Below are 27,288 nucleotides of genomic sequence, written 5' to 3'. Positions count from 1 at the left end.
GAATGCTTTACTTCTTCACCAGACTTCACCCTCAAGATAAAGAATGCATGTTGCTAGCCAACGTTGGAGGCACGTTCATGCAAAATCAGCTTAGCTTGCACTCCTTGTACCCAATTGTTAACTAGTTAACATTGATAATTGTATATCTGATAAATGGGTTTCAAAAATATATATAGTGATGGAGACCTGGTTTCATATTTCATGAACTTTGACCTGACTTAATTGCAGCTGTAAGATGATCTTTGCATGGGCACAGTTCTAAATCTTCAAGGAATAATCATTGCCAAATAATACCCACTTGTGATCGTACACATCACAAATGGTGCAAACATACAAAATATGACAAAAAGTTCTTGGCCAAAAGGGACCTAGTCAAGGACAAATCTTCACCTGACATAAATCACTCATTTTAGTTCTTTTACGAACTTACAACAATTCAGGTCATGTATTAGTACATTACAAGAGCTACATCACATAATGGCTCATGAGAGATTCTAGTACTAACATATAACAGATTGCCTTTTATAGCTCTAGCGCATATCCAGCACACATGAGGGATATATCATGATATTCACTTGAAAGAGCTAAAAAAACTCATCTCGTAAAAATTCCATTGGATATTGCTACAAATACTATTGCCATTAAAAAATATCAGCAAAATATATCTGTATAAAGTTTTTCAATGACAAACAGTAAGCAACCAATTTTTTAAAACTTAGCTTTGTCCAAAGGCTTTAGATGTCCTGTAAATTTCTACTCCTAAATAATCGACGATGCCTAAAACTGCAACATGTGGTTTGCCTACCTTGACACGAATAGAATGAATAAGATGAAATTTATCAAAGATAGAAGATGCAATGGATTCAGCAACTGATTCAAGGAGGACATGAGGAGGACCTTCAATAATATCCTTGATAAGGCTGTTATAGATCACAAGCAGTTCAAACAAACCCATCAGTATGGATCTTTAAATGGATTACAACAATTTGAACAAGAGCAATAGGGTGAAAAAGTAGTGACAAAGCAGGAAAGAAAATCTCTTTAAGTCAAGAAACAAATAAAGATTAATTTATAATGCGTTAAAGCTATAAATGATAGGAAACTTTATAATATACCTATAGATTTCAGCATAGCTAACGGTATCTTCCAGTTTATCTGATTTTCCAGCCTTCTTGAGATCTAACCAGGCATCAACGTCCACCAAAAATTTCTGGCCAAGCTTTCTCTCCTCTTCAAGCACTCCATGAAAACCATGAAACCTTAAACCTTGCAATACAAGTTTATCTCCTATGTAAGCTCCATCATTTTCCATCCTCACTTTTCTTTACTAGCCTGCTGACGGGATAGTTTCATAATTCATGTATCTGCAGTGACTCAAATAGATGAAATAATTAGAGTCATGAGAGTGGGAATGCTGATAGTTATACTGTGAGCTTTTCAGTTGCTTTGATTTCTCCCTATCTAGTACAAACATCTTGGGAGACATTGGATTTGCTGAAGACAATTGAAAGTTCTATTGTGGCATTTGTGTTGACATATTCATCCATGCCCATACAAACAGCAATTTCTTCAATAAGTCCCCTTTTGCACAGAGATAGTCATTGTTACACCATCTTCACCTTTGCCTCGATTTTGGACAAATCGCAAAATGCTTGATCCAAAGTATTTGCCACAAAGAAGTCCATCTTAGCATAAAAAAGAAAGTTGCATGGAAACAGATACAGATACGCATACAGATGTGGTATTGGATACGGATACGGCTATTTTTTAAGACCCTAGTATTGATACGGCTGGATACAACATTAATAAAATTCACATTCACGTATATTTAGCTTGATTTTCTAAGTTAGGAGATTTTCTTTACTTCAAAAGCAATATAGACACATAAATGGTACATCAATAATTATATGTTAATTTAACACTTTATAATAAGCAAAAATAGTAGAGTTGCACTGGTAGATAACTCAAAAAAATGGTTTGCTGAAATAGGACAACATTTCATTTGGTGTAGGTTTTCTTTATACCAATTTTTTTTTATATCGCATGAAGTTTTTAAAATTAAATTTGGGAAGATTTTTTGGGCACATATGGGTACAGTGTTTGATGTGTACCTACAAAAAAGAGGTCTACTAATTCTCATGCATTTCCTCCAAAAGGCATGAAAATTAATCAACGAACTTAGTAGTGTAAGACTTAGTCTAGTCTCAAAATTGACAATGATTATTGGAACTTCTTGCATTCATCCTCATAATGTTTGCAGGAGTATTACTATCCTACAAAGGGTTTGTAAAGTCCCCTTCCTAGCGATGGTTAACAGAGAAGAAATATTTTGCCTTCTCCAATCCCTGAAGGCTAGATAATTAATTAATTAGCAAGGGAATGAAAGAATAATTAAATATTAACCCAAAAAGCTGAAGTTTAACTTTAAGTAATAACATTCTTACACCTAGTAAATGCCATGCTGGAGATTTAATTAATATAAAAATGAGTATTAATTTATGCCTAAATCTGAAGGCCAGGAAAAAGAAGGGGTTTGAATGCTTTTCATGGCTAAATATTTATTTATAAAGTCATCGATGGAGAGGAAAAGGATTCATTCTCTTGTCTTATGGTTTTGTTTTCTCTGCTATTGAACTTCTGAGCTTTTTTACAGGACGTGGCCCTTGGTAGCCGTAACTTGGACAGAACCCCAAGTTTCTCTTGGACAAACAGCATTAATTATGATCACAGACACAGGATCTCCATATTCAGTCACCAAATTTAAGAGGAAGAGGCAACTCCAGTAAATTCTGCGGCAGCTAATTCTGATTTAACATGTTAAGGGTTTGAAGCTAGGATTCCAGTTCATAAATGCAGCCTCCAATAAATAATCACAGCTGCTAAATTTTGTATAGGAAATCACACACATGAACAGCAACCAATTTAGCTTTTTGGTCGCACCATCTCAGATTGTTCATGATGGTATTCATTCAGAATTATAGTTATCTCTTCAAAATATAAGACACCAATAAAGGTCAGATATTCCCAATTCCTATTTAGACACATATTTCTTGCATATATCAGTAGTACATCTTTATTGGAAAATCCAGCTCTTATTATTATATGACTCATTGCTTATAATCAAAATCAATATTCGCAATCAATTAAACCAAACATGAAATCAAATTACTGTTAGCGCTGGCAAGGGATTATTTCAGTGTTGACAACGTCATTCCAAATTTTGATGGAATCATAATCCTTGCAGTGTTGTCCACTAGTTGCATGCCACCAATGGTGTACAATGATTTACATCTTTAATGGTGTGAATGTAATGTTCTCACCATGACTCAATTTGTTGACAAGAAATACAATTCAAGCTGTCATATGCAATGTCCAGCACTATGGCATCAATTTTGCCCTCATACATTGAAATGTCAAAGTTGACTTGCACTGTAAAAGGATTGTGATGGACTGTGATGACGTAATGTACCAGTTGTTTGGGTTACACTGGAACAAATCCAAGTTAAGTCATTAAGCAAAAAAACTATCCAAAACATTCCTCATTTTGCATTTCTACGGCTGCATTGAGCAATTGTTATACTTCTACAAGAACCATAGCTACACATCTGTCTGTTATTGGTGTCTATGAGATTGCTCAGCCATCAGACAAGGACTGTAATCCTTCTACTGCTGCTGTGAATGCATTTCAACATGTAGAAAAATGTTAATGATTTTTCGTGCTCTAATACCAATGATCTGAACAGCAAACAGAACATAGGACATATCTACAAATTAAAATAAAATTATAAAAACCTACAGAATTCGTAATCTAACCTATGCATAACATGCTCTAGAGTCCTAGACTAGTGTGCAGATGCAATTTTTTAGAAAAAGTCCAAGATTTTGCAATGTAATTGGATTTCATGAAAGATCTGTACAATACTATGTATGCAGAAACTTGCTATTACGATATTTATCTATAACATATAGACAGCTATTTATCCAAGGGGCCAGTGGCCAGGCCTTCAACAATATGCTACCATAGGTCATATGCATGGTGTGTTTTCATATATATAGAAACATGCTGAGTGTTGAGCTCATATGGCACCAATTGTTATATGGTCCTAAGTGTCATTAATGTATGATGCCAAATGGATGGATTCAAGTGTATGAATGTGTGTACGACCAAATTGTGCCGGCAAGTAATGCTATGCAAAGATGTACAAGAATTAGGTGTCGAGTACACATGGAGTTGTGTTGCATAAAATTGTGATGTGAATAATGAGTACATGTTAAGCACATAAACTGAGCGAATGGGTGAGACTGCAGCTGTGCACATGTCTGCACTTGGATCACAAATAATCATTACTTCCAGCAGTCACTGTTTGTGCCATCTTCCAAATTGGTTCTTGCTCCCTTCAAGACTAACAGCATGTAAGAGACAAGAAAACTTCCTGTATGGACTTCATGAACTTCATTCTTGATCATGTTTTATAGGAAGAACCATGATGGGGTTTATCTAAGATGTATTGGAAAGGAAGAGGTTGGACACATCATTGAACATTTTCATAGTAAATATGGAACAAGTCATGGAAGTAGTCTGGCTATGGCTCATCAAATCTCAAGGGCGGGTTACTATTGGCCAACATTGTTTAAAGATACTTATGAACATGTGAAGACTTGTCACACATATTAGATAGCTGCAACACGTGAAAGAAATCCTATCATGCCACTACAACCTATTATTGAAGTAAAACCATTTGCTAAATGGGGATTGGATTTCACTGGTTTCATCAACCCGCCATCTTCAAGATACCACCAGTACATCCTGACTGCTACAGATCATTGCACTAGATGGACCAAGGCTCAATCACTGAAAAATAGCACAACAGAGGTTGTCATCAAATTCCTTGAAGAAAATATCATTACCGGGTTTGGATATCACCATGCATTTGTATGTGATAATGGACCTGCATTTAGATCCTTAAAGTTTTCAAACTGGGCATTTGACTATAGGATAACATTAAAGTTTTCATCCTATCGCTATCCCAAGGGAATGGATTGGCAGAATCAACAAATAAGAATTTGTTGAGTGCAATAAAGAAGTTACTAGACAACAATTCTAGAGATTGGCACACATAGCTGAGATTCGCACTATGGGCAGACAAAATCATAATAAAGAGTTCTTTAGGGACACCTCCATATCATTTGGTCTATGGACAGGATCCAGTTTTTCCTATCCAATTGAGGATCCCAACATTGCGATTCATACAAGAATATATGGAAGGTGAAGACAAAGTGCAGACACATTTGGCTCAATTACTGTACTTGGAAGAAAAGAGGGATAAAGCATTAGAAAAGTTTGCCAAACATCAAGGAGTGGTCAAGAGATGGTTCCACAAAATGGCAAAGGTTAAAGAATTTCGAATTTCAGATTTGGTACTTCGCTAGGACAAGACACATGAAGAGAAAGGTGGACATGACAAGTTTGACAATCTCTAGAAAGGTCTTTATTAGATTTCTGAAATACTAGAAGATAATGCATTCAAGCTGAAGACTCTAATAGGGAAGGAAGTCCAATTGCCTATCACCGGCAATTCCTTGAGCATTATTTCTACCCTTAGGATTCCCCTTAGAAACCAACCCAATTTTGGCTTTTCATAGTTTAGGTTGTTTTTCTCTATTGTTTTAGCTTTTGGTTTTCCCTGAGTTGTCTTCCTCGAGTAGTTTGGTTTTCTTTTTCTTTTCTTTTGGGTTTTAGTTTTGGCTTTCGCCAGGTAGCTCATAGTTGAGAAAGTCCCTCTTTGAAAGGCATTGTGTGATTTGGTTACCTCATTCAAAGATTTCACTATGTTTTGTTTATCTCATTTCCTAGATAACTATTATGGAGAGCATCAGAATCTTGGTTGTCCTCCTCATGTTTTCATTGGGTTAGAATGCATACTCGACTTGGAAGGTTAATCATACATTGTGTCTTGACACCTAAACTCTGAGATTGCCATATATTTCACATGCTTAACTATTGCTCTAAGTCCATTTGTTTCCTTTGGAAGAGGTCATGGCTTGTGAAAACTTCAAAATCTTGCTTCAGCGCCACTATAACTCCTAAAAACCCATGGTGAGCTTCATTGCTTACGAACCAAGAAAGAAAAAAGAAATGCAATATCAATTGAAAATGGAGATAACGAGAAAAGAAAAGATGAAATGATAAACGCAAAAATCTCCATGAGTGTTTGAAAGAATAATTCGTTGGAAGTGGTGCAATCTTTGTTGGTTTTACAGCGACAACTTCATCAGGGCTATGGATGCCTGACTAGTAGCGAGGCAATGTCCAAGATACCTTTTAAGTCAAGCGGAGCACATAAGTTGTCATGACTAGTCCTAAGGTTTTTGAGTGGCCTTGTCGAGCCGAAATTAGGCATTTGCACACACTTAGGCTATTACAGAGTAAATCTGTCTTAATACAATATATGTTTCTCCTCCACTTTTGAGTTTTGTTTTCTCTCTTTGTGGTAATGTAAGATCGAATAACCAGGGATTTGAGTTCGGATTAGGTTTATCCTTGAAATGTTTGTAACATTTCACCGATGGAGTCGCAAGATGTTGTGACCATTAGAACTTTTCATGGGATCCCCTGTTCAAACCCTACTTCCGCTTGGAGCGAAATGTGAGAATGATAGGATGTTGTAGTTCATCGTGGATTCCTAAGAAATAGCAGAAAGTAAATCAAGCCCAATAAAAGAATTTTGCATTAAGAAGAAAGACCTCCAAAATGGCCAAATGCAGTCCAAACACGACAACACTCAGAAGAATTTAGAAGATCTTTATCTGCTGCAACACCCAGAGATGGAGTGAACAAAAATAGAAAGCTTGCAAAGGATTCCCAATAAGTGGGGAGCGCATTTCAGCGTGCATCTTGGATGGTAAGAGAAAATCAAATCCTCCGCACCCTCAAACATGCACTTGTTGTGAGTTGCGAAGCGCGAAAATCACCATGCCTTGGATTTCCTCCAATGCACAAAAATTCCTTGACTCATTCAAAATCGCGCTCTCCAAAAAAGATGGAGCACATTTTTCACCATCCCATGGAAAGTCTCCTACGGGTGGAATTCCTTAATGTTCACAAAATCCTGCTCCCCTACTTTTCTGGAGCGCATATTTCCCCTCATGGATTTTGTCTGGCAGATGGAATCCTTAGCACTCGCTAAAACCTTCTTTGCCTTTCATGCAATGCATGAGTCAACAAACCACAAGGAATGGTCAAATAAGAGATAATCCCCGACCCCCTCCAACTTGTGCTCTCCTCACATTGTGGAGCGATCCATGGTGGATAAATCCTTCACCCTCTCAAAATTGCGCTCTCAACCTTTGACGAAGTGCATTTTTTATGTGCATCAAGGAAAGTGTCCAAAAGAAAGCAATTCAAGACACCCTTTGAAAATGTCCCCTACTTTATCGGAGAGTGCACTTCTGGCATTATCATAGATTTTATCCAGCATTATGAAAATCCTTGGTGTTAAGAAATTAAAATTTTGGAAAATCCAATATGTTGTAGAAAACTGATGACAAAAAAAAAATTGGAAAAGTTGAAAAATCTCAGAGGATGGAGAAGAAAGAGAAGATTCCAAAAAAGAAAAAACTGCAAAAACCTAATGGGCAAAAGATTGAAGACTTGGAAAAAGTTGGAAAATTTGGAAAATTTGAAAATCCCAGACGATGGAAGATTCTTGAAAATCCCAAAAAATCCAAAATTTAGAAAATTGGAAAAAATAAAATTTAGGGAAAAGTCAAGTCCAAAAATTTTGGAAAAATGGCAAAATAGTGGAAATTAATCGAAAAATCAAAAAAGGCAAAAGTCGGAAAATTTTCTTTAAAGATGGAAAAGTTGGAATTGAAAAAACATTTTTTTTCAAAAAAAGTTGTGTGAGTGATTTTTAGATTTACATGGAAAATTAAATATTAAGTTTTGTTAATGTTTAATTTGATTATTTTGTTTTGAAAATAATCCAAAAAATGAAATATTGAAAGAAAATTTGATTTATTTTGCATTAAATCATGAAAATTGATTGAATATTGATTTTTAATTAATAATATCCAAAAGCAAATCAAAATTGGATAAATGAGGACTTAGCTTCATCATGAAGCTTTAAAAGCATCAAAATGGCAACTTTTTTTAAAACAAGGAGAAGAGCAACAAATGGTACAGAAATGGGAATCTTGGTGGCTAAGTAAAGCAATTGCCTAATATTAGTATATAGCTTTAATAGCATCCTTTTCAGAGGGACGGCTTATATAATCAAACCATTTCATCCTTTCTCTCACACCCACAAAGACAAGAACGAATTAAGAGAATTAGCAAACTTTAGAGAGTTTGGAAAGAAGATTTTTGAAGAAATTTTCGAGATCATTGAGGAGAGAAAAGAAATTCACTTGAAATTCGTGGCAAAGGATTTTGAATTTCATCAGAAAGGGAACTCGTTCAATGAGTCCCATGGAGGAAAATATGGAAATCTTAACAAGATTCCAAAATCTTCATCTTTTGGAGAAATTATCTCTGCTTTTCTATGCTTCTTATGTACAAACCCTTTTTTGTTTTGCATGTAAGAAGAATGGCAAAACCCAGAGGAATAGAAGAAACGTGAGGACAATTGATCAAGAATGAAAGAAGAGGATTTTATCCTCAATCCAAAATCATGTCAAATTGGTCAAAAATTGGAGATACAAGCATTGGCGGCCTTGATTGAAAGAATTCAATCGGAGAATGTTTGGATACAACAACCATCATCCTACACACCTAGCCACTAGAATTGTGAGAAGCGGAATTGTTGTTGCAACTGGTTTCCCTCCAACCTTTCAACATCCAGAGTTGATTGTAGAATGTGCCAAACACTATAGTTCCAAGGGCTGAACAATCAACGATTTAGACAAAAATATTACCGCAAAGCTTTCCCTAGCATCCATATGTGAACCATTTGGGATCCCTTCACACTAGAGAATGGTGACGAAAACACAAAAGCAAGCGCTCATAATCTACACTTTTGGAATTCAGTTCTGTGAAGAGATAATCAACAAGAGATGGTTGAAGAAGAATAGATTGCATCATTCCAAGATTCTTAAGGAACTAGTATGGCTTGACATGCAGAGGGAGTACAACAACATGATTATGATGCTTAATCACATTTTTGCCCTACCTCATTCCTATAGATTTGAATCTTGGATGTGGTACTATGTTGAGAAAGTGATAGAAGAAGGTGATAGAATAGATTGGGCTGGACTCATAAGTAATAACCCAAATGAACAATTGTTGAATCTACAGCACACAAGAAAATTCTACATGAGCTCTTACGTCATCTATATCCTAGTACGCAAGATGAATTATGATGGGTTGAGATGCAAAGGACCGATTGGGAGAGGAACCCAACACTTGAAAGTTCATGAATGCTACCCGTAGTTGCATCTATATTCTAGGGATGATAATGTAAGGGTTATTGCTGCTTTTGTCATGCGCATAGTAAGGACCCTACAAAAGAAGTTGCATATGAGATTATCAATTGGCGCAATAAGGTTGGTGGAAGAAAATGGCGCTTGGTTCATCCAATTTCCAACCTTTTCATACATCTAAGTTCAAGGATTCTCCATGGAGCCATATAAACTTCCAAGGTACCCAACAGATAAGATGGTCTTGTTGGAACTCACGTGGCAACTCCAGTCTATGACAAGATTCAAAAGGGGAAGAGGAAGTTGGGATTGCAATTCCCAATTTCCATTGGAGAAGAAAAAATTGTGACATAGCCATGTCTGAAGGCAGCAGAGAGATCATCAAATGAGCTCCACTTCTTTTATCTTCCACTTTATCCAAAATGGTCCAATTTTGATCCCTACAACAAGATCACATCAGTAGCAAGATCAAAATACCAAGATAAAGTTCACCTTGAAGATTTTTGGACAAACACTGCAGATGGGCATGAGATTAGAAAGAGGATGCATTCAAGGTTACTTGATGAAGTGTGTTCCCCTTAATATCACAACAAACGATAGAAACACAGAACAACACAAATTGCGAGAACAAAATTTGGGCTTCTTATTATCGCCACAAATGTAGAATTATAGAATTATAATATGCAAACCCATATGAACGCCTTCCTTACAACAATCAACAATACAGAGTTGCGACTATCACCCAGAATTGCCCTAGACAAATTACGGACCTTCCTTATATAGGCACTTTCAACCGCCCGAGAAGGTTCTAGACACTAAGCCCTAACCCTTTAGGCCGACCAACCTCATATTATATTATTCCATTATACTTTATTACATATGATTGACTCAAGACAATTTATAATTTACATTTTCGAATGGGCCCACTTCTAGAGACCATAACTAGCAAACCATTGACCAGATGGGCTATTATAACTCCATTCTGGAATCCTCAATTAGCGATCTACAACAACTAATTGCACAAGCATCCACCAGTCGAGGTTTTGCCTCGTTTCAAAGCCATTTTGGTCTTCATCGTTGGACCTAAAGTTTGGATAGCCAAAATTAATACCGAAAATCTGCAATAACTACACCAATACATATGATATGATAATAAAACTCATCCAACAAACCGATATGTCAAATTCGAACCTCCACATATGAAATTCCTTACACCTCCTTTTCACATCTGCCTTAGCCTTCTACTGTGTATTCATCTTTGTAATGTGCTTCCTCACCTCCTCATGGATGTTCTTCAAATGTTCAGCAAAATCTTCTGCTTCAGCATTACTTATTTCTCCTTTATCCAACTACCTCAATTCAAAAGCATTTCTAGGATCGCTCCGATATACGATCTGGAATGGTGATTTACCAGTAATCCTATTGACAAAATTATTGTATGAAAATTTTGCCTATGATAAAACCAAATCCCAACCTTTTAGTTTATCTCCAACCAAGCATCGCAGCCAATTCCCCAAACTCCTATTCACAACTTTGGTTTGTCCATCTGTTTCTGGATGATGTGATAAACTGAACTTCATATATGTCTTCAAATTTTTCCACAATGTACGCCGGAAATACCCAACAAACCTAGTATCACGATCAGAAACTATACTCTTTGGAAGACCATGTAGTCTCAACACTTCTCTGGAAAACAACTGTCACATGAACAACATCATCGGTCTTCTTGCAAGGAATGAAATGTGTAATTTTTGAAAATCTATCAACCACCACAAATATCGAATCATGCCCTCGTTGTGTCCTTGGTAAACGAAGAACAAAATACACTACACAAACTTCTTCACATCTTGTTGCAACTGTGGCCAAAAATAATTCTTAGCAACCAAAGCAATGATTTTATCTCTACCAAAGTGTCCAGCCAATCCTCCACTATGCTTCTCCTTGATGAGATTCTCTCTCATAGAACTTCTGGGAATGCACAACTGACTACCCTTGAGCAGCATACCATCTTGGGTTATGAAATCTAACCCCTTTGTCATGTCCAGTGTAACAGGCTCTATACAAGCTTCCCAAGCCTCCCCAAAATCAGGATCCTGTGGACACAAATTCTTGAGTTCTTTCAACCCAACCACCTCAATTTGCATTTTTATCAACAAAACCTGTCTTCCACTAAGAGCATCTGCAACTCTGCAAAAACTCAACCCATTTCAAATGCCTTTGGTTCAATTTTCCCTGACTATTCAAATATTGCAAAGTTTGATTATCATTATACAAAACAAACTCCTTAGGAGGAAGATAGTGTCTCCACTTCTTTAATGCCTGAACTATAGCATAAAACTCCTTATCATAAACAGAATACCTTCTTTCGGCATCATTCAATTTCTCACTAAAATAAGCAATAGGACTACCTTCTTGGCTCAAAACAAATCCTATTACATATCACTAGCATCGCAATCTACTTGAAACACCTTATTAAAATCTGGAAGTCCTAAAATAGGTTGCTCAGTAACTTTATGTTTCAACAAATTAAAACTCTTATCTACTCCTATAGTCCACTTAAATTCGTTTCTATCTCCTCTCATTGTTTCAGTCAAAGGTCCACAAATACTACTAAAACCTTTGATAAAAATTTTGTAAAAACTAGCCAGTCCATAAAAAGATCTTACCTCTATTGCCCTACTTGGAGTAGGCCATTCGAGGATAGCCTTCACTTTCTCAAGGTCCATTTTCAAACCCTCTGTTGATACTACAAATCCCAAGTACACCAACTCCTTCACAAAACTGCACTTCTTCAAAATTATCTGCAACTTTTCCTCCCTCAACTTATCAAACACCTTACAAATGTGCATCAAATCCTCTTCCAATGTCTTACTAAAGATCAATATACCCTCTACGTAAAAATGACAAACTTAAGCAGAAACTCCTTCAATACCTCATTCATGAGCCTCATGAAAGTTCTCAGTGCATTGGTTAGCTCAAAAGGCATGACTAACTACTCGTACAATCCTTCCCTTGTCTTGAAAGCAATCTTCCACTAATCTCCTTCTCTGATGCGAATTTGATGGTACCCACTCTTCAGATCTATCTTTGTGAAATACACAGCTCCACTCAAACAATCCATAATATCATCCATCATTAGCAATGGAAATCCATACTTGATTGTGATCTTGTTGATCGCCCGAGAATCTGTACACATCCTCCATTCTCCATTCTTATTAGGCACTAATACTACAAGTATAGCACATGGACTCAAACTCTCTCGAATCAACCCCTTCTACAACAACTCATACACTTGTTTATTCAACTCTTCTCTTTCTGTTGGTGTCATTCTATGCACTGCCTTATTTGGCAAATTAGCTCCTGGAATCAAGTCCATCTAGTGACCGATCTTCCTCACTAGGGGTAATCCATTAAATACATTATCTAACACAATATCAAGAAACTCTCCCAACAAATCTTCAACTTTTGCGGGTACCTCATCGACTTCTTCTTTGCCATCTTTTGGGATTACAGCAAAACACATATGCTCACGCCTCATACCCTTGAGAAACTCCTTTCCATCAACAAAACATATTCTAGCAGCACTACATACCTTTTCTTCTTTCTCTTTCAATGGCTTCAGCTTATGTTTCACTCCATCCTTTGTCAAAGTATAGGTATTTGCATGCCCATCATGTATAACATGCTTGTCAAACTGCCATGGCCTACCCAGCAAAATATTACATATGTCCATAGGTATGATATCACACAACACCTCACCCTAGTAGCTCCCAATCATGAACTTCACTAAGCATTGCTCATTGACCATCACCTTGTGGTCATCTTGCACCTAGGTAATACGATGTATGGGTGTGGGTGTTTCTACCTCTTCAACTTTAACTTCCTAACCATCTTTTCTAACACCAAATTGTTAGTAATTCCACCATCAATGACCACATCACAGCACTTATCTTCACATTTGCACCTTGTGTGAAACAAACTCCTCCCTTGATCAGGTTCATGCTCACCACTCGGCAAGACTCTTTCGTTGACTAGGACTTCTCCTCTTTCAACATCTTCAAAATGCAATGATTTGGCATCTTCATCAACATGCACTACTCTAGCCTGGCTTCAATTCTTCTATCAATCCTTCTTTGGCGTCAGGAACACTCAAATTCTCTATACCCTTCTCCACAGTGAAAACATTTTCCACGAAAGCATCCTCTTCCAGATCCTTGTCCTCTTCCTCTTCCTCTCTGATCTCTATTGTTTTGATCGTGGAAATGATCAAAATTGTTTCCCCTCTGGTTCTGGCTACTACTGCTAGCCTCATCCTTGTTCTTCTAATCATCATTTCGGCCTCCATAAGACCATCTGCCAGATCTTCTATCGCGACCTCTTCCACTATTTTTGTTATCAAACTTCTTGTTCACTTTTTCCTCAACTCTTAGGGAAACTGGTATGCCTCTTCAATACTATTGATTCGGACTAGACTCAATTTCTCTTGAATGCTTGACCTCAACCCATTAAGATAATGAGCAACTTTCTCCTTGTCAGCTTCCGCATGGCTGGTTCTAATGAGAACTTAGTAAAGCTCTTCGGTAAACTCTGAACAAATCTTCCTGCTTGCTTCAACCCTTGGATATTTTTCAACAGATCAAGCTCATAATCCACAAGAATGAATTGTTGCTTCAATTCAGCTATCATCTAGTCCCGTCTTGTAATTTTGTCCTTCCCTCTTCTATTTCACTCCAACTGAATCTCCTGCCACCAAATCTTTGCATGACCCTTCAGTTTGGCCTTTGCAAATTTGACCCTATTTGAATCTTCAATATCTTCATACTCAAAGTATTCCTCCAATTCATTGATCCAATCGATCAATTCGTCCAAGTTAAGATTTCCTGAAAATGTGAGAACCTCAAACTTATATCTTTTTCCAATCTTGGAAATGGCCCTAAAAAGCCTTGCTTCTTCTGGGTTCAAAATGGCCTCTTGTTCAACAATTCTTCTTCTTTTTCATCCTCACTTTAATCTCTTACGGCAAGATCTATTCCTCTACGCATTTGTTCTTCCAATGCTTTCCTCTATCTCTAGAGGGCTCTAAAACCCTCAAGTGTAACACCTACGACTCTTCCATTGCGCTCTCTTCATGGAGGCATTTTCGCACTTTCGTTGAAACCCTAATGCAAACTGCCTCACAATCGGCAATCTATCCACACACTCAACCCAAACCACAGTCTTGGTGCAAACTTCCTCCCAATTGGCGATTTGCTTACACACTTGGAAAATCCTGCTCTGATACCACTTGATGAAGGGTGCTCCCCTTAATACCACAACAAACAACAAAAACAGAGAACAACACAAATTGCGAGAACAAAATATGGGCTTATTATCGCCACAAATGCAGAATTACAGAATTACAATATGCAAACCCACATGGGCACCTTCCTTACAACAGTCTGCAATACAAAGTTGTGACTATCACCCAAAACTACCCTAGACAACCTACAGGCCTTCATTATATAGGCACTTTGAACTACCCGAGAAGGTTCTAGACACTGAGCCCTAACCCTTTAGGATGACCAACCTCATGTTATATTATTCCATTACACTTTATTACATATAATCAACTCAAGACAATTTACAAATTACATTTTCAAATGGGTCCACTTCTAGAGACCATAACTAGCAAACCGTTGACCCGATGGGCTATTATAACCCCATTCCGAAATCCTCGGTGAGTGGTCTACAATAATTAATAGCGCAAGCATCCATCAGCCTAGGTTTCGTGTCATTTTGGAGCCATTTAGGCCTTCATCGTTGGACCTGAAGTTTGGATAGCCAAAATTCATATTGAAAATCTGCAATAATTGCACCAATACATATGATATGACAATAAAACTCATCCAATGGGCTGATATGTCAAAGATGAACCTCCATATATGAGATTAGAACAATCTAAGTACATAATACCAACTTACTAAAATTAGCAAGCTCCCACAAATAGCAACTCTGTACAGGAATAACCCTTATTCAAAACACAAAAACTAGAAAACTGGAAATAGAAATATTTTTGGGTGATGCAAGATTGCCCTTACACCCAAGATGCTCCTACATAATTGTAATTGAGCATTATCAAAGCATGCAACATATTCCAGGTTTCTGATTAGATGGAGGAGGATCCAAATGTGATGTGAAAAGGATTCAATCCAGAAATAACAGTAACCATGAGATTGAAAAAAGAAAGAGGTTACAAATTTGGAAACTCCTTCAAAGCCAATCTTGGATTTTACAAAGTGGTGGATTGAGCGAAAGCTTGAAAAACTAGTTGCTCCAGCAAATGGATTCACATATAGATTGATTGGCCACCAACCGCTCGGGGATGAAAGGTCGGGTTGGAAAAACTGGAAATAGAAATATTTTTGGGTGATGCAAGAATGCACTTACACCCAGGATGCTCCTAATAATTGTGATTGAGCATTATCAAAGCATGCAACGTATTCCAAGTTCCTGATCAAATAGAGGAGGATCCAAATGTGATGTGAAAAGGATTCAATCCAAAAATAACAGTTCAACCATATGATTGAAAAAAGAAAGAGGTTACAGATTTGGAAACTCTTTTAAAGCCATTCTTGGATTTTACAAAGTGGCGGATGCACTGAAATCTTGAAAAACTAGTTGCACTAGCAAATGGATTCACGTATATATTGATTGGCCACTGACTGCTCAGGGATGAAAGACTCGGGCAAATATCTGAAGGCACTATTGAAGAAAGAGAAACTCCATCAGAAGGTGTAGAAACCAGGAAAGAGAAAGAGGTAGCTCAAGAAAGACATCTGAGAAGTGAGAAAGTCATCCAAGAGCCTCAACAAAAGAAGCAGAAATCTATAAATGCACCATCTTCTCCAAGTCACGCTCCTAGTGTTCAAGAGATAGAAACATTTGAAAGGCAGGAAGTAGAGAATGAGCATAAGGAGATTTGAGCAAGAAGAAAATTTGGCCAGGCTGTATATGATAGAGTAAGTATAAATGCCCATGAAAAATCCGTGCAAAGCAGAGGAAGAGATCAAGATAAAGCTACGGAGGAAAGTCTCCCTGCAATCTTCGAGCAAGAAATGATGGAGGTTGAAGTTAGTCCTGAAGAGGAAGAGGCTCCTCCAATAGCAATACAAATTCCAATTGTTGAAGTTGTGGCTCCTAAAGTGACAATGGATAGTCCAGGAGGGGAAGAGGAGATCAACTTTCAAGCGGTCCAAAGGAAAGAGCAATTGGTGATCCCCAGAGACCAGAGTATACCCAATCCAGAATGGTTGAAGCAACGATTCAAAGGAGTCAACAAAAGGAGGTTGATCCGACAATTGAATTACAGGAAATTTTACATCAAGCAAACCGATTAGAAGAGCAAGGGAAAGAAAAAAGATTCACTAAGGTTGTCGGAGGAGAATCGGGGTCCAAGATCTTGCAGATTGCAACTCCTACAATTGACAAGGGTAAAAATCATATTGCTACAAATGAGTATCATGCCACCGAAATCGATCTTGGTCGTGTCGTGCCTCTTGTGAGCAAATCTTAGAAGAATTCAATGAATTCAATGACTCTACTCAAGCTTTGAAAGATAGACTGAAGAAGCTAGAAGAAGGATACTAGAAACAAAAAAGAGAAATCAAAGTCTTGTGCCTGTACATTAATGACTTGCCTTGTCCAATAAGAGAGGAAGGTAGAGGAAGATCCATTATTTGTCCCTCCGACAGGTGTTTTAGCTGAAGCAGTTGATGATATTGATAGGATTAAGCGAACTGCTCAAGATGCGAAGGTTTGGATTGAAGGAATTTAGGAGGAAGCATTCAAACATGCGGAAGAATTGGTGCAAATACATGCTAGGGCATTAGTTATACCCTTCAAGATCTAGTGCATGGAGGAATCATGGGAAGATGAGCATAACTATCAAGATGAAATGATTTCCAATATTCAGAATCTGATGGAGACCCCAAAGCAAGCATTGATCGATGGTCGAGTTATCAGCGAAGGAGATGTCTATGATTTCCTTCGATGGTACAGTGCAGTCATAACAACTAAGGAAATGTCTGAGAGCTTCACCAAGGAATCTGCTCGATGGAAAAGGGTGGTTGACACCATCAGGCAAGGGGTGTCCAATACAGTTGCATCCTTGCTATCACAGAGATAGGTAGAGGATGAAATGACAATGGATAATTTGAAAGTCAAGTTGGAGTTCTTTTAGTTGAATGTTTTTGAAAGAGATGATTTTGAGAACTTTTCCATCTTCTTGAATACCATGCACACCACTCAAGACTTGCTACCAAATTGGGAGGAAAGTTGGGGAAAGGCAAAAAGAGCAATTGCAGTTTTGGAACTCAAGCAAGAGTCGGCACCAAGCATCAGTAGAGAAGAGTTGGAAATGGTGTTGGATTGATTCCATGCCTTCAAGCCGAGAGATCAAAGATAAATGCATTAAATGCTTAGTGGGTGTCCTTAGTGGTCATTTATTGCACCTCACTCCCTTCCTGAATGTGCATGTATAGTGAGCATTTATTAGCCACTATAGTAGTGGATTCCTTATTTCATTAATGTAGATTCCTTTTCTCTGCCCTAACTCTAATTAGGGCTATTGTAGCATGATCTAGGCCATCGGTTATTGTGATCATCCGGGTCTTGTCGTAATCGAGGACCTATATAAAGGCCTCACTTCTCATTTGTAAAGGGAGGATTTTCTGAGATTGTTGCTATAAGCTACTAAGATAATAGAATCTTCATTGAAACTTGATGAATACTTGATGTGTCTTGGTGCTTGCTTGTTCTCTTGAATTCCCTCACTTAGATTAAGTTTAGTTTAGTTAAAGCGTTGTGATTGTTATAGAGTAGACGATGATGTATTGATGAATTCCTTTGGTTCATACCTTTGACGTTGTAGTGATTCTAAATCGTTGTGCAAAGTTAGCTTGAACCCCTTTCATGCATATGTTTAACTTCTATCATTCATATACATTGTTCTTTATGATGGTGTATGTGGTGGTATAAAAATCTTTCACATAACCCTAGAAGATTGCACCAACTCACGTGTAGTTGTAGTATAACTTGGTGAAGCAAAGCTTGGTAAATTAAGGAATTTTTCCACCAGAGTACCATCTATTGTCATTACTTCCCTTAGGAATAGATTAGGATCTCTAAACCTATCCCATTTCATTTCCCCATATTTTGTGAGAACCCAAAAAAGTACTTCATTGCAAAAACTTTAGATAGCTCCCACATCCAGTATGGCTTGAAATGAATCAAGTAAACATACGTAAGGCCCCTTATGATCATCAACAAATCACATCAACCACCAAGATTATCCACAATCAAGACCTGACATTGAAGGAACTTTGGAGTCGCCGTATGATCTTCTTTCAATCTTTTAGCATACACAAGATATTATTCAAGAGAGGAGAAGACATTTTGGTATTTTGTTCTACTATTTGGTGGGTCATAAAACACACATCAACAGGTCTCATACTTAATGCTTATATCTTATCCAAATGGGTTAATGCTATAAGGGACCTATACATTTAATGTCTATCATTTATCATTTTGGTCCATGGTTTGGATGCTATTGACATTAATCATGTTTTTGCATTTTGCTCATGTCTTGGACGACAAGGAATTCATTTATAATATCCTTCTGGTTTGGCCCACCTTAATATAATCTCCAGCAATCTATAAAGATTGTTGATGCTTTGGCAAAATGCAAGCAAAAAGGTAAAGCAAGTGAAGGGTGCAAACCAGCTCAGCAATCAACGAAGCAGAGTCTAGTGATAGTGGCAGAGAAGAAAAGGCAGTAATAAGTTTGTTGCTAGTGTGGACAGTATTATGCAGATCAGTTGCATTAGCAAGAGAAAATATATATATCTACTTCAAACAAGAATAAGTACTTTAGAACAATAAGTCTTGAACACTTGAGTTTATTTTGTATCTTGCTACATTGGCGGTGAGTCTATGTATGCAAGTCCAGAGCAGTGAGCTCCTATTTGTATTGTAATACAGTAAGCCTTCTTCATTATTCAAATTCGTTGTTGTATTGACAAAGAGCCTCTAATTGGCATTCCAGAGAAGTGAGCATCTAATCTTTTATAATCAAAATATATAATTGAGTGAATTATCTTTGTGGACAAATACTCACTGTGGTTTTTCCCAGTTTTGAGTCTCCTACATTTAAATCTTGGAGTTCTTTTTTGGTTGGTTATGTTCTCTACTTGCTTACTGTTTTTTGTGATTATTACTGGAGTTAGCTATTAGAGTTCTTGTTTCTATGTTGATTCATTGCCATCCCCGCAACATCCAAAGAGTTTTTATCATTCGGTATCGAAGCCAAGTTCCTCTGATAGAAGCTTGATTGCTTGATGTATATCCGAGATGGCACAGACATTACACATCCAAGCAGCGGTGTTTGATGGCACGATTTTTTCCTATTGGAAGGATAAGATGGAAGCATATCTTTAAACATTGCAGAATGGTATTTGGGAGCTTATTATGTTGGCATAAATTTCTATTACATTGTTTGGTGATACTTCTAGTTGTCTGCGGTAACTGACCAAAACAGATCATTTGATTCATTGTATACAATCTCCTCAATTGTAGTGCCTGTCTAACCCTAACATGTGATTGAAGTACTACGGGATGTAATTAAACACTAGGGTTGTTTGAAGGTACGTTTTCATTAAAGTGACTGGTTCTAAATGTTTCAGTTTGACCGTGGTATGTGTATACTTGTAAGATACCTTAACCAAGTGGATGTGATACGATGAGAATGTGTTTGATAATATGTCTTCTTATTAGGATCCTGAATATTACTTGGCAATATATTTCTCATGATCTGTGATGATCCCTTGTCTGCATGATGGTCTTCTTGTAAAATCTATCTTGATGATGCTATCTATTGTGTTTAGATTGGGATGAGTATATTTGTTAGATATAGAATCCTGTGATTTGATTATAATTTATTACTGACGAAATGAATATCAGCTAGATTATACCATTTTTTTTTATTTTGGAAGAAATAAATCATTCAATGAATATGTTTATCTTCATGTTGATAATGATCAATTTCTTTAGTTATTGCATCTATTCGATTATTATATGATCTAACCCTACTAACCCATCATGTCATATATAGATGTATATGTTTATCTTCATGTTGATAATGATAAATTTCTTTAATTATTGCATCTATTTGATTATTATATGATCTAACCCTACTAACCCATCATGTCATATATATTATGTGTGGCATGTCTACCAAATGAGGGGAGGCAGTCATAGTCACTCCTGTGGGAAATCTACACATTGTCGCACTCCTCCTTTCTTGCCAGTTACTATGTATATGTGTTGTTGTCATTGTTTGGTGATACAGGGACATGCAAGTACCAAGCATTGACTCCACCTGGCTGCACATGTTTGAGAGTGCATTAAAATCCTCAATTAAGTTGTTGATTCAGAGATGGTTTTTGAGTTCACACAGGGAAACCCTTATGTCCTAACATTCATGTTCTAAAAGTTGTAGTGATTTGAATGGATGGATTGGTTATCGTTTCACTTGTTTGGTCTTTCAATTTGATGTTTGAGGTTTGGTTTATGTTGCTTGCGTCTTGTGAGTCAGCTTCTTAAGGATGTTGCTTGTAAATTTCTCTATTCCTGCTTGTAATAATATATACATAAGTATGCATATAGGGGTGCACATGTATATCCATGCCTGTATATATACATAGATGTGTGTGTATAGTAATGTGCTGGATTTATGTATGTAATTGTGAGTTTTATAACTGAATGTATAAATAAAGTGAAGAGTAAAATATGTTTGGAAAGATGTGGATTAATAAAAAGTAAAACAAAAATAATAAAAGATGACAAAATAAAATAGAAATAAAAACCCAATTACCTACTCCTATCAATTCTCCATCTCTTGATATATCGTGATGGGAAGGGGAGAGGGACTCGGGACCTTCTCATTAAAGTATATTTGAATAAATTATTATGACTTATGTTGGTAAAATAAAATAAAACCTGATATAGTTAAGTCTAATTTATTGAAGTATGATATTGTGTTATTAGTGTGAGCATTTGGGAAAAGGGGTAGGTTAAACGGTTTTACCTACAGGTAAACTACCTATTTTCTAATTATTAAACATGTTATTTATTAAATTAATCTAGAAAAACCTTAGGAAAGGTTGTGGCTTCTCAAGAAGCAACTTCCCCAACCTCTGCAATGAACCAGAGGTCTATAAAGACGTGAAGCATTCCTGAGTAAGTGGGGAAGAAGATCTTTTTTTAGGAAAAGAAGCTTCAAAACTATGAATTCATATTCACATTTTAATTGCCCAATATTGAGAGGTTCATTAGTTGTCATCTTCTAATAACAGTCTCAGATATAGAGTAATTTCAAGAATAATCAAAATAATTATACCTCTTTGCTTGTACTGAAAAAACTATTCTTCTTTAAACAGGTAACTTCCAAGCCAAAATAATCTTTCAGAACCTGCAAATTCCTTATTTCTCTGTAAAAAAATTATGAGGAACTCTCTGATAATACCCAACAGGATGGCAGGTTCGAGGCTCTGATAGCACTGTGGTATCCTGAATTGATATTTCCCCAAATTTGATTACAAAAAAAATCAGAAAACAAAATATATCCTTTGCAAATAAAACCAGCAGAATAGACCAGCAATGAACCAGTAAATGCTCGTTAAATACTTAATTCAAAACAACTTCAGATTTGCTATTGTATTATAAAAACCAACAATAAAATAAAAATAACAATGTTTTCCAATCTTAAATACAACAAAGACAGTCAAATAGAAAAATAAAGATAAGTGTAAGCACAAGTGAGACACCTAAAATTAACTCTCCCATGAACAATGGGTTTTCGTCAACTGTTATTCGGCTAGAGGGTTTCTGTCCTCAAAGCTGGTTCTAAAAATGAAAGCAGTTTGCTTCCAAGTTTCTCCGTGAGAAAACTGATCTGAAATCCAATAACCACGCATAACCAAAATGAACTCCTCATCCCTCATTTAAGGACCCAACATGTGATTCTCGAGCTTCCTTGCTCTCCTTTCATCTTTTTCCTTCTTTGTCACCTTTTAACCCCCTTTATAATATTAAAGGGGCCCAATTTATAAATTTGTTGTAAGCTCTCATAAGTCAAATGTAATATTTTATGAATTTAACTTTAAAAATCCTAATGCCCCAAAAGGGGACATTATAGGGAGTCACACCTCTTAATCATGGCTGCACTCTGCAATGGTTACGACCTTTCACAATTACCACACTTTGGAAGTCACGACCCTTCATCATTTATGCCCTTTAGGAGAGTCACAGCCCTTCATAATCACCCCCCGGCTCCTTGAATCACTCCTTCCCTTCTCCCTTTCTTCCTTTGTCCCCCTTTTCAAATATAGTTCTCTTCTACCTTTTATATCCCATGTTTGCAAACATTACAACTTTTCACCATTCATTAAATTATATTTAATTGCGCTATAATTCAAATTTATAATTTGATATTTTTTGAAAGTTTTATTTTCTCTTTTGTATTTAATTTTATTATTCTTTATTATTAAATCTTATTTCAAACAAGAGACATGTCATTTAGGCCCCATTTGGTTGCAGGAATTGGACTGAAATAGGAAAATTTAAATACCCGCATTCGTCAATTTGACGTTTGTTTGCAACATACGAAATTGGAATTAGAATTCGCCTATCCTAATTTGACCCCAAAATGAGCATAGCGGAATTCCTAAAAAAAAAATAGAATATGCATAGCTTATTCTTATTCCAGTTTTTAATAAACTCAATTTGATGGGTTGTTGGGTCGATGACTTTGTCGTTTGATTGTATTTTGCCACTCAAATGCATTTTTGGACTATTTTTGCCGTTCATCATAATACATAAACTAGGTCAACATTATTTAACGTTTAATATGTATTTATTTTTTGAAGACAAGAAACACTAATATCAGAATTGATATCTTTTCTAAACTTTCATAAAATTATCTTTACAAATAAATCTTGTGTTTAGTCTTATAATTAAAACTATGTTGAAAGATCATTTAAATATCATATTAATGATCTCGACTTATTTTGTATTATTTATTTTCTTTAATATATTTAAAAGTAAAATGAATTTAGTTTTGATCTTATACTGATTAAAATAATTTGTTTAATTTAGAATTAAATTTATAATATACAATACAATGTCCTTTGAATTTTGATGAATTTCAAAGGTTGTGGTATATCTTTCACTTATAAAATCAATTTTAAAAAAAAAATAAAGGCTAATTAAAATAATTTGACTTTTTAAAAAAATTAATAAAAAATAAGCTTTTATAAATAAGAAATCTTGATAATTTAAAATATTACCAAACTAAAAATATTAATTTAATTATTAAAATTTTAAAATAAAACTTATTCCAATTCCTATTTCAATTCTTGCAACCAAACATAGAATATGCATATTTCAACTCCTCTTCCAAGTCAACCAAATAGGTCCAAATGATATTCCACAACTTATTTTAAGAATGCATGAATACCAAAAGAGAGCTTATTCCAACATAGATGAATGAAGCATTCAACAATTCTTGCAGCCAAACGGGGCCTTAGGGAAATCAGGAATATCCAAAGAAGGGGCATTAGAACATACCAAAGGAATTTTTGTAAGTGGTGAAGGCAACAAAGGCAACAATCTATTATAATTATGGTTCTTTTTTCAAGGAGGCAAAGGCAATAATTGCATCATCTTTAAATCAAGATCTGTAATGTCCCCGTTTTTTGGAGGAGTTAAATTATTTATAAAGTTATCAATAAAAATATATTACAAGATAACTTTATATTTAATTAACTCAATAAAGTGATGTTTTATAAAATCATTAAATAAATCAATCTTCTAGAGATTGCTGGAAGAAGCGATGAATAAATAAAAAAGAGGCCGACCTATCGAGAAAAAAATAAATAAATAGGCATTGAGGGCTCATTGCCTATCATCGAGATTTATTATTGATTTTTGCTTATGTGCATTGTGGAGCCTAGGGTTTCTACAAATAGTCACAATTGGCCATTGAGAACGAAAACTCTCAATTGGTACGCAATTTTGAGGGTGTGAAAGATCACCTAAATTATTGCAGCTGTGGGAAGGATATTTCAGTTCTTTCATTGGTGCTTAATTGTTGATTTGGAGTTTCCAGTGGAGTTGCACTTTCACCATATCATCTTCAGCATTCAATCTCCACCATTTGATCAATCCAGTGGGCCTATTGGTACAAGTCATTACAATGGTATCAGAGCGGTTTCCTGCCAGTCTGATAGGGTTACCCAGCCACCATTTAATTTAGTTTACAAAGGAACCAACAAAAGCAGTATGCAGACAAGAAGAGGACTGAGCATAGTTTTGAGGTAAATGATATGGTTTACCTCATGTTGCAGCCATATAAGCAGTCCACTCTCAAGAAGAGTGGTATAGAGAAACTCAAGCCACGCTATTATGGACCATTTAGGATCATCAAACGAGTTGGTGAGGTGGCTTATGAGTTGGAGCTTCCCACAAACAGTACAGTGCACAATGTGTTTCATGTATCACACCTCAAAAAGACATTGGGTCAGAATGTGATGCCTTCTGTTGTATTACCTCCCTTAGATGATGAGGGGAAACTGATCTTAGTGCCAGAATCCATTCCGGATAGTAGAGAGAAGCAGCTTCCCAGGAGAGTAATCACAGAGTATCTGGTTAAGTGGAAAGATTTACCTGTTGAAGATGCTACTTGGGAGGGAGAAGTGATCTTGCAGCATCCAGCATTAAGATTGCTTGAGGCCAAGCAATTTTAGGAGGGGTGGACCTATAATGTCCTTGTTTTTTGGAGGAGTTAAATTATTTATAAAGTTATCAATAAAAAATATATTACAAGATAACTTTATATTTAATTAACTCAATAAAGTGATATTTTATAAAATCATTAAATAAATCAATCTTCTAGAGGTTGCTGGAAGAAGCAATGAATAAATAAAAAGGAGGCCGACCTATCAAGAAAAAAATAAATAAATAGGCATTGAGGGCTCACTGCCTATCATCGAGATTTATTATTGATTTTTGCTTATGTGCGTTGTGGAGCCTAGGCTTTCTGCAAATAGTCACAATTGGCCATTGAGAACAAAAACTCTCAATTGGTATGCAATTTTGAGGGTGTGAAAGACCACCTGAATTATTGCAACTGTGGGAAAGATATTTCAGTCCTTTCATTGGTGCTTAATTGCTGATTTGGAGTTTCCAGTGGAGTTGCGCTTTCACCATATCATCTTTGGCATTCAGTCTCCACCATTTGATCAATCCAGTGGGCCTATTGGTACGGGTCATTACAAGATCGACAACTTCAATCATTTTCTAAGTTTTCAGGAGTAATCTATTATAATTTATGGTTCTTTTTTCCTTCTCAAAATGGACCATTTTAAAAGAGCACATTTTTTCAATTCATAGCTATTGGTACTGACTTTGAAGAATAAGATTAACCTCTTAATTGTGTTTAAAATGTATCAAGTACGAGACATTAACAAATATAAAATAAATTCATTAAATTCTAAGAAAATATTATACCCCATCTCTGTATCAAGATCCGTTTAAAAAAAGAGTTAAGCCTTGTGCTCCCATGAAGAGTGCATGCAACAATTTTATGTGCAGGTCAATAACAACACTTGTATTTTGCAAATACAATAAAAGAAATTAACTTATCCAACAAATACAATAAACAAATTAACTTATACAATGTTGCTGCAAACTCTCAACACACCATCGCTTTCTAACTAAGTTGCAGGTTTCGAAATTCACTCAGAAAAATCTGGGCTGGGTTCGGGTTCATTTTGGGTTTGTTTGTACAAGATTTTTATTTTTTTTATTTTTTTAATATATATGTAAACATATGCTACAGCAAATAAATTCATACACCACTACGCTAATAACTTAGAATACGACATCTTTTTAGATCTGCCGCTGCATAAAAGCCCAAAACAACGTCATTTTAGGTCGAACGAAACAAAAAAGCCCTTTATTGAACCGTTAAAAAGTCAACAAAAACGTTGTCGTTTCCCAAATTTGCTCTAAAGTCGTTGAAATTCTGCCCAGGCTCATTTGATCCAAACCAAATTCAATCTAAATTCCCACAAAGTCGACCAGGGTTCGAAATTATGAATTTGCAAGGAATTTACCAAGAAAATAACAAATTTGACACGAATGCAAACTGACTACAAATTTGGGCAAATCGAATATTGACTTTCAGCTTTCTGGAGCGAATATGGTAACTTAGCTTTCTAAGGCTAAGTTTACTTGTCCTAAGCAATCACTACTTCGCAATTTTTATTTTTGTTCTGGATTATATTATTTGCAGTTATAAAAACAAGGGTTGCATAGGGCATTGTGCACAAGTCAGCAGGAGAGCCATGAGCTCAAATACTAAGCAAACCAAGGATCAAAATTTGGTCAGAATTTAAGTCCAACATAGCCCCCCCAAAGGAAATTTACAAACCAAAAATAAAAGCTAACCTTTTGTAAATTAGAAAACAAAAAGGCATTGAATCCCAAACGAGACAATAAGAGAAGACCCAAAAAATGTTTTAACCAACTAATCAAATATTCAAAAAGCAAGTCCTTGCTTATCGGCATAAGAAAGGAAAAAAATAGCATGCATCAATCTCTCTTTGAAGGAAAAAAAAAATAAGAATTGAAAATCACAACTTAATTCCCCTTTCTAAACCTAACACTCCACCCCTAGTTTAGGTGAGTTTTAGATTCGAAATGATGAAGAGAGTGAAGAGTGCAAAATGATGATTTTGAGAATTGAATTGCAAAAGTAAAGTAATCCCGAGAGGA

The 27,288-nt window shown here is 36.1% G+C and overlaps 1 protein-coding gene across 2 annotated transcripts in view; it reads right to left on the bottom strand.

Annotated features, from left to right (window-relative positions):
• Positions 1-599: 599 nt before the first annotated feature.
• The window catches only part of FOLB1 (Dihydroneopterin aldolase), a 34,858-nt gene continuing 8,169 nt past the window's right edge, over positions 600-27,288 (bottom strand). For both annotated transcript variants that reach the window (XM_089822466.1, XM_089822465.1), the window contains exons 2-3: positions 1,116-1,364; positions 600-920 (exon numbers count right to left, since the gene is read on the bottom strand). In XM_089822466.1, coding sequence (XP_089678592.1) covers positions 716-920; positions 1,116-1,312 — 402 coding nt within the window. In that variant the 5' untranslated portion in view covers positions 1,313-1,364 and the 3' untranslated portion in view covers positions 600-715. The remainder of the gene's footprint in view (positions 921-1,115; positions 1,365-27,288) is intronic.

The sequence above is a fragment of the Cupressus sempervirens genome, chromosome 3 (genome assembly GCF_028749045.1).
Source record: "Cupressus sempervirens isolate cs-2001-9-10 chromosome 3, ASM2874904v1, whole genome shotgun sequence".
NCBI classification, from domain to species: Eukaryota; Viridiplantae; Streptophyta; class Pinopsida; order Cupressales; family Cupressaceae; genus Cupressus; species Cupressus sempervirens.
This window is presented reverse-complemented; position numbering and strand designations above follow the sequence as displayed.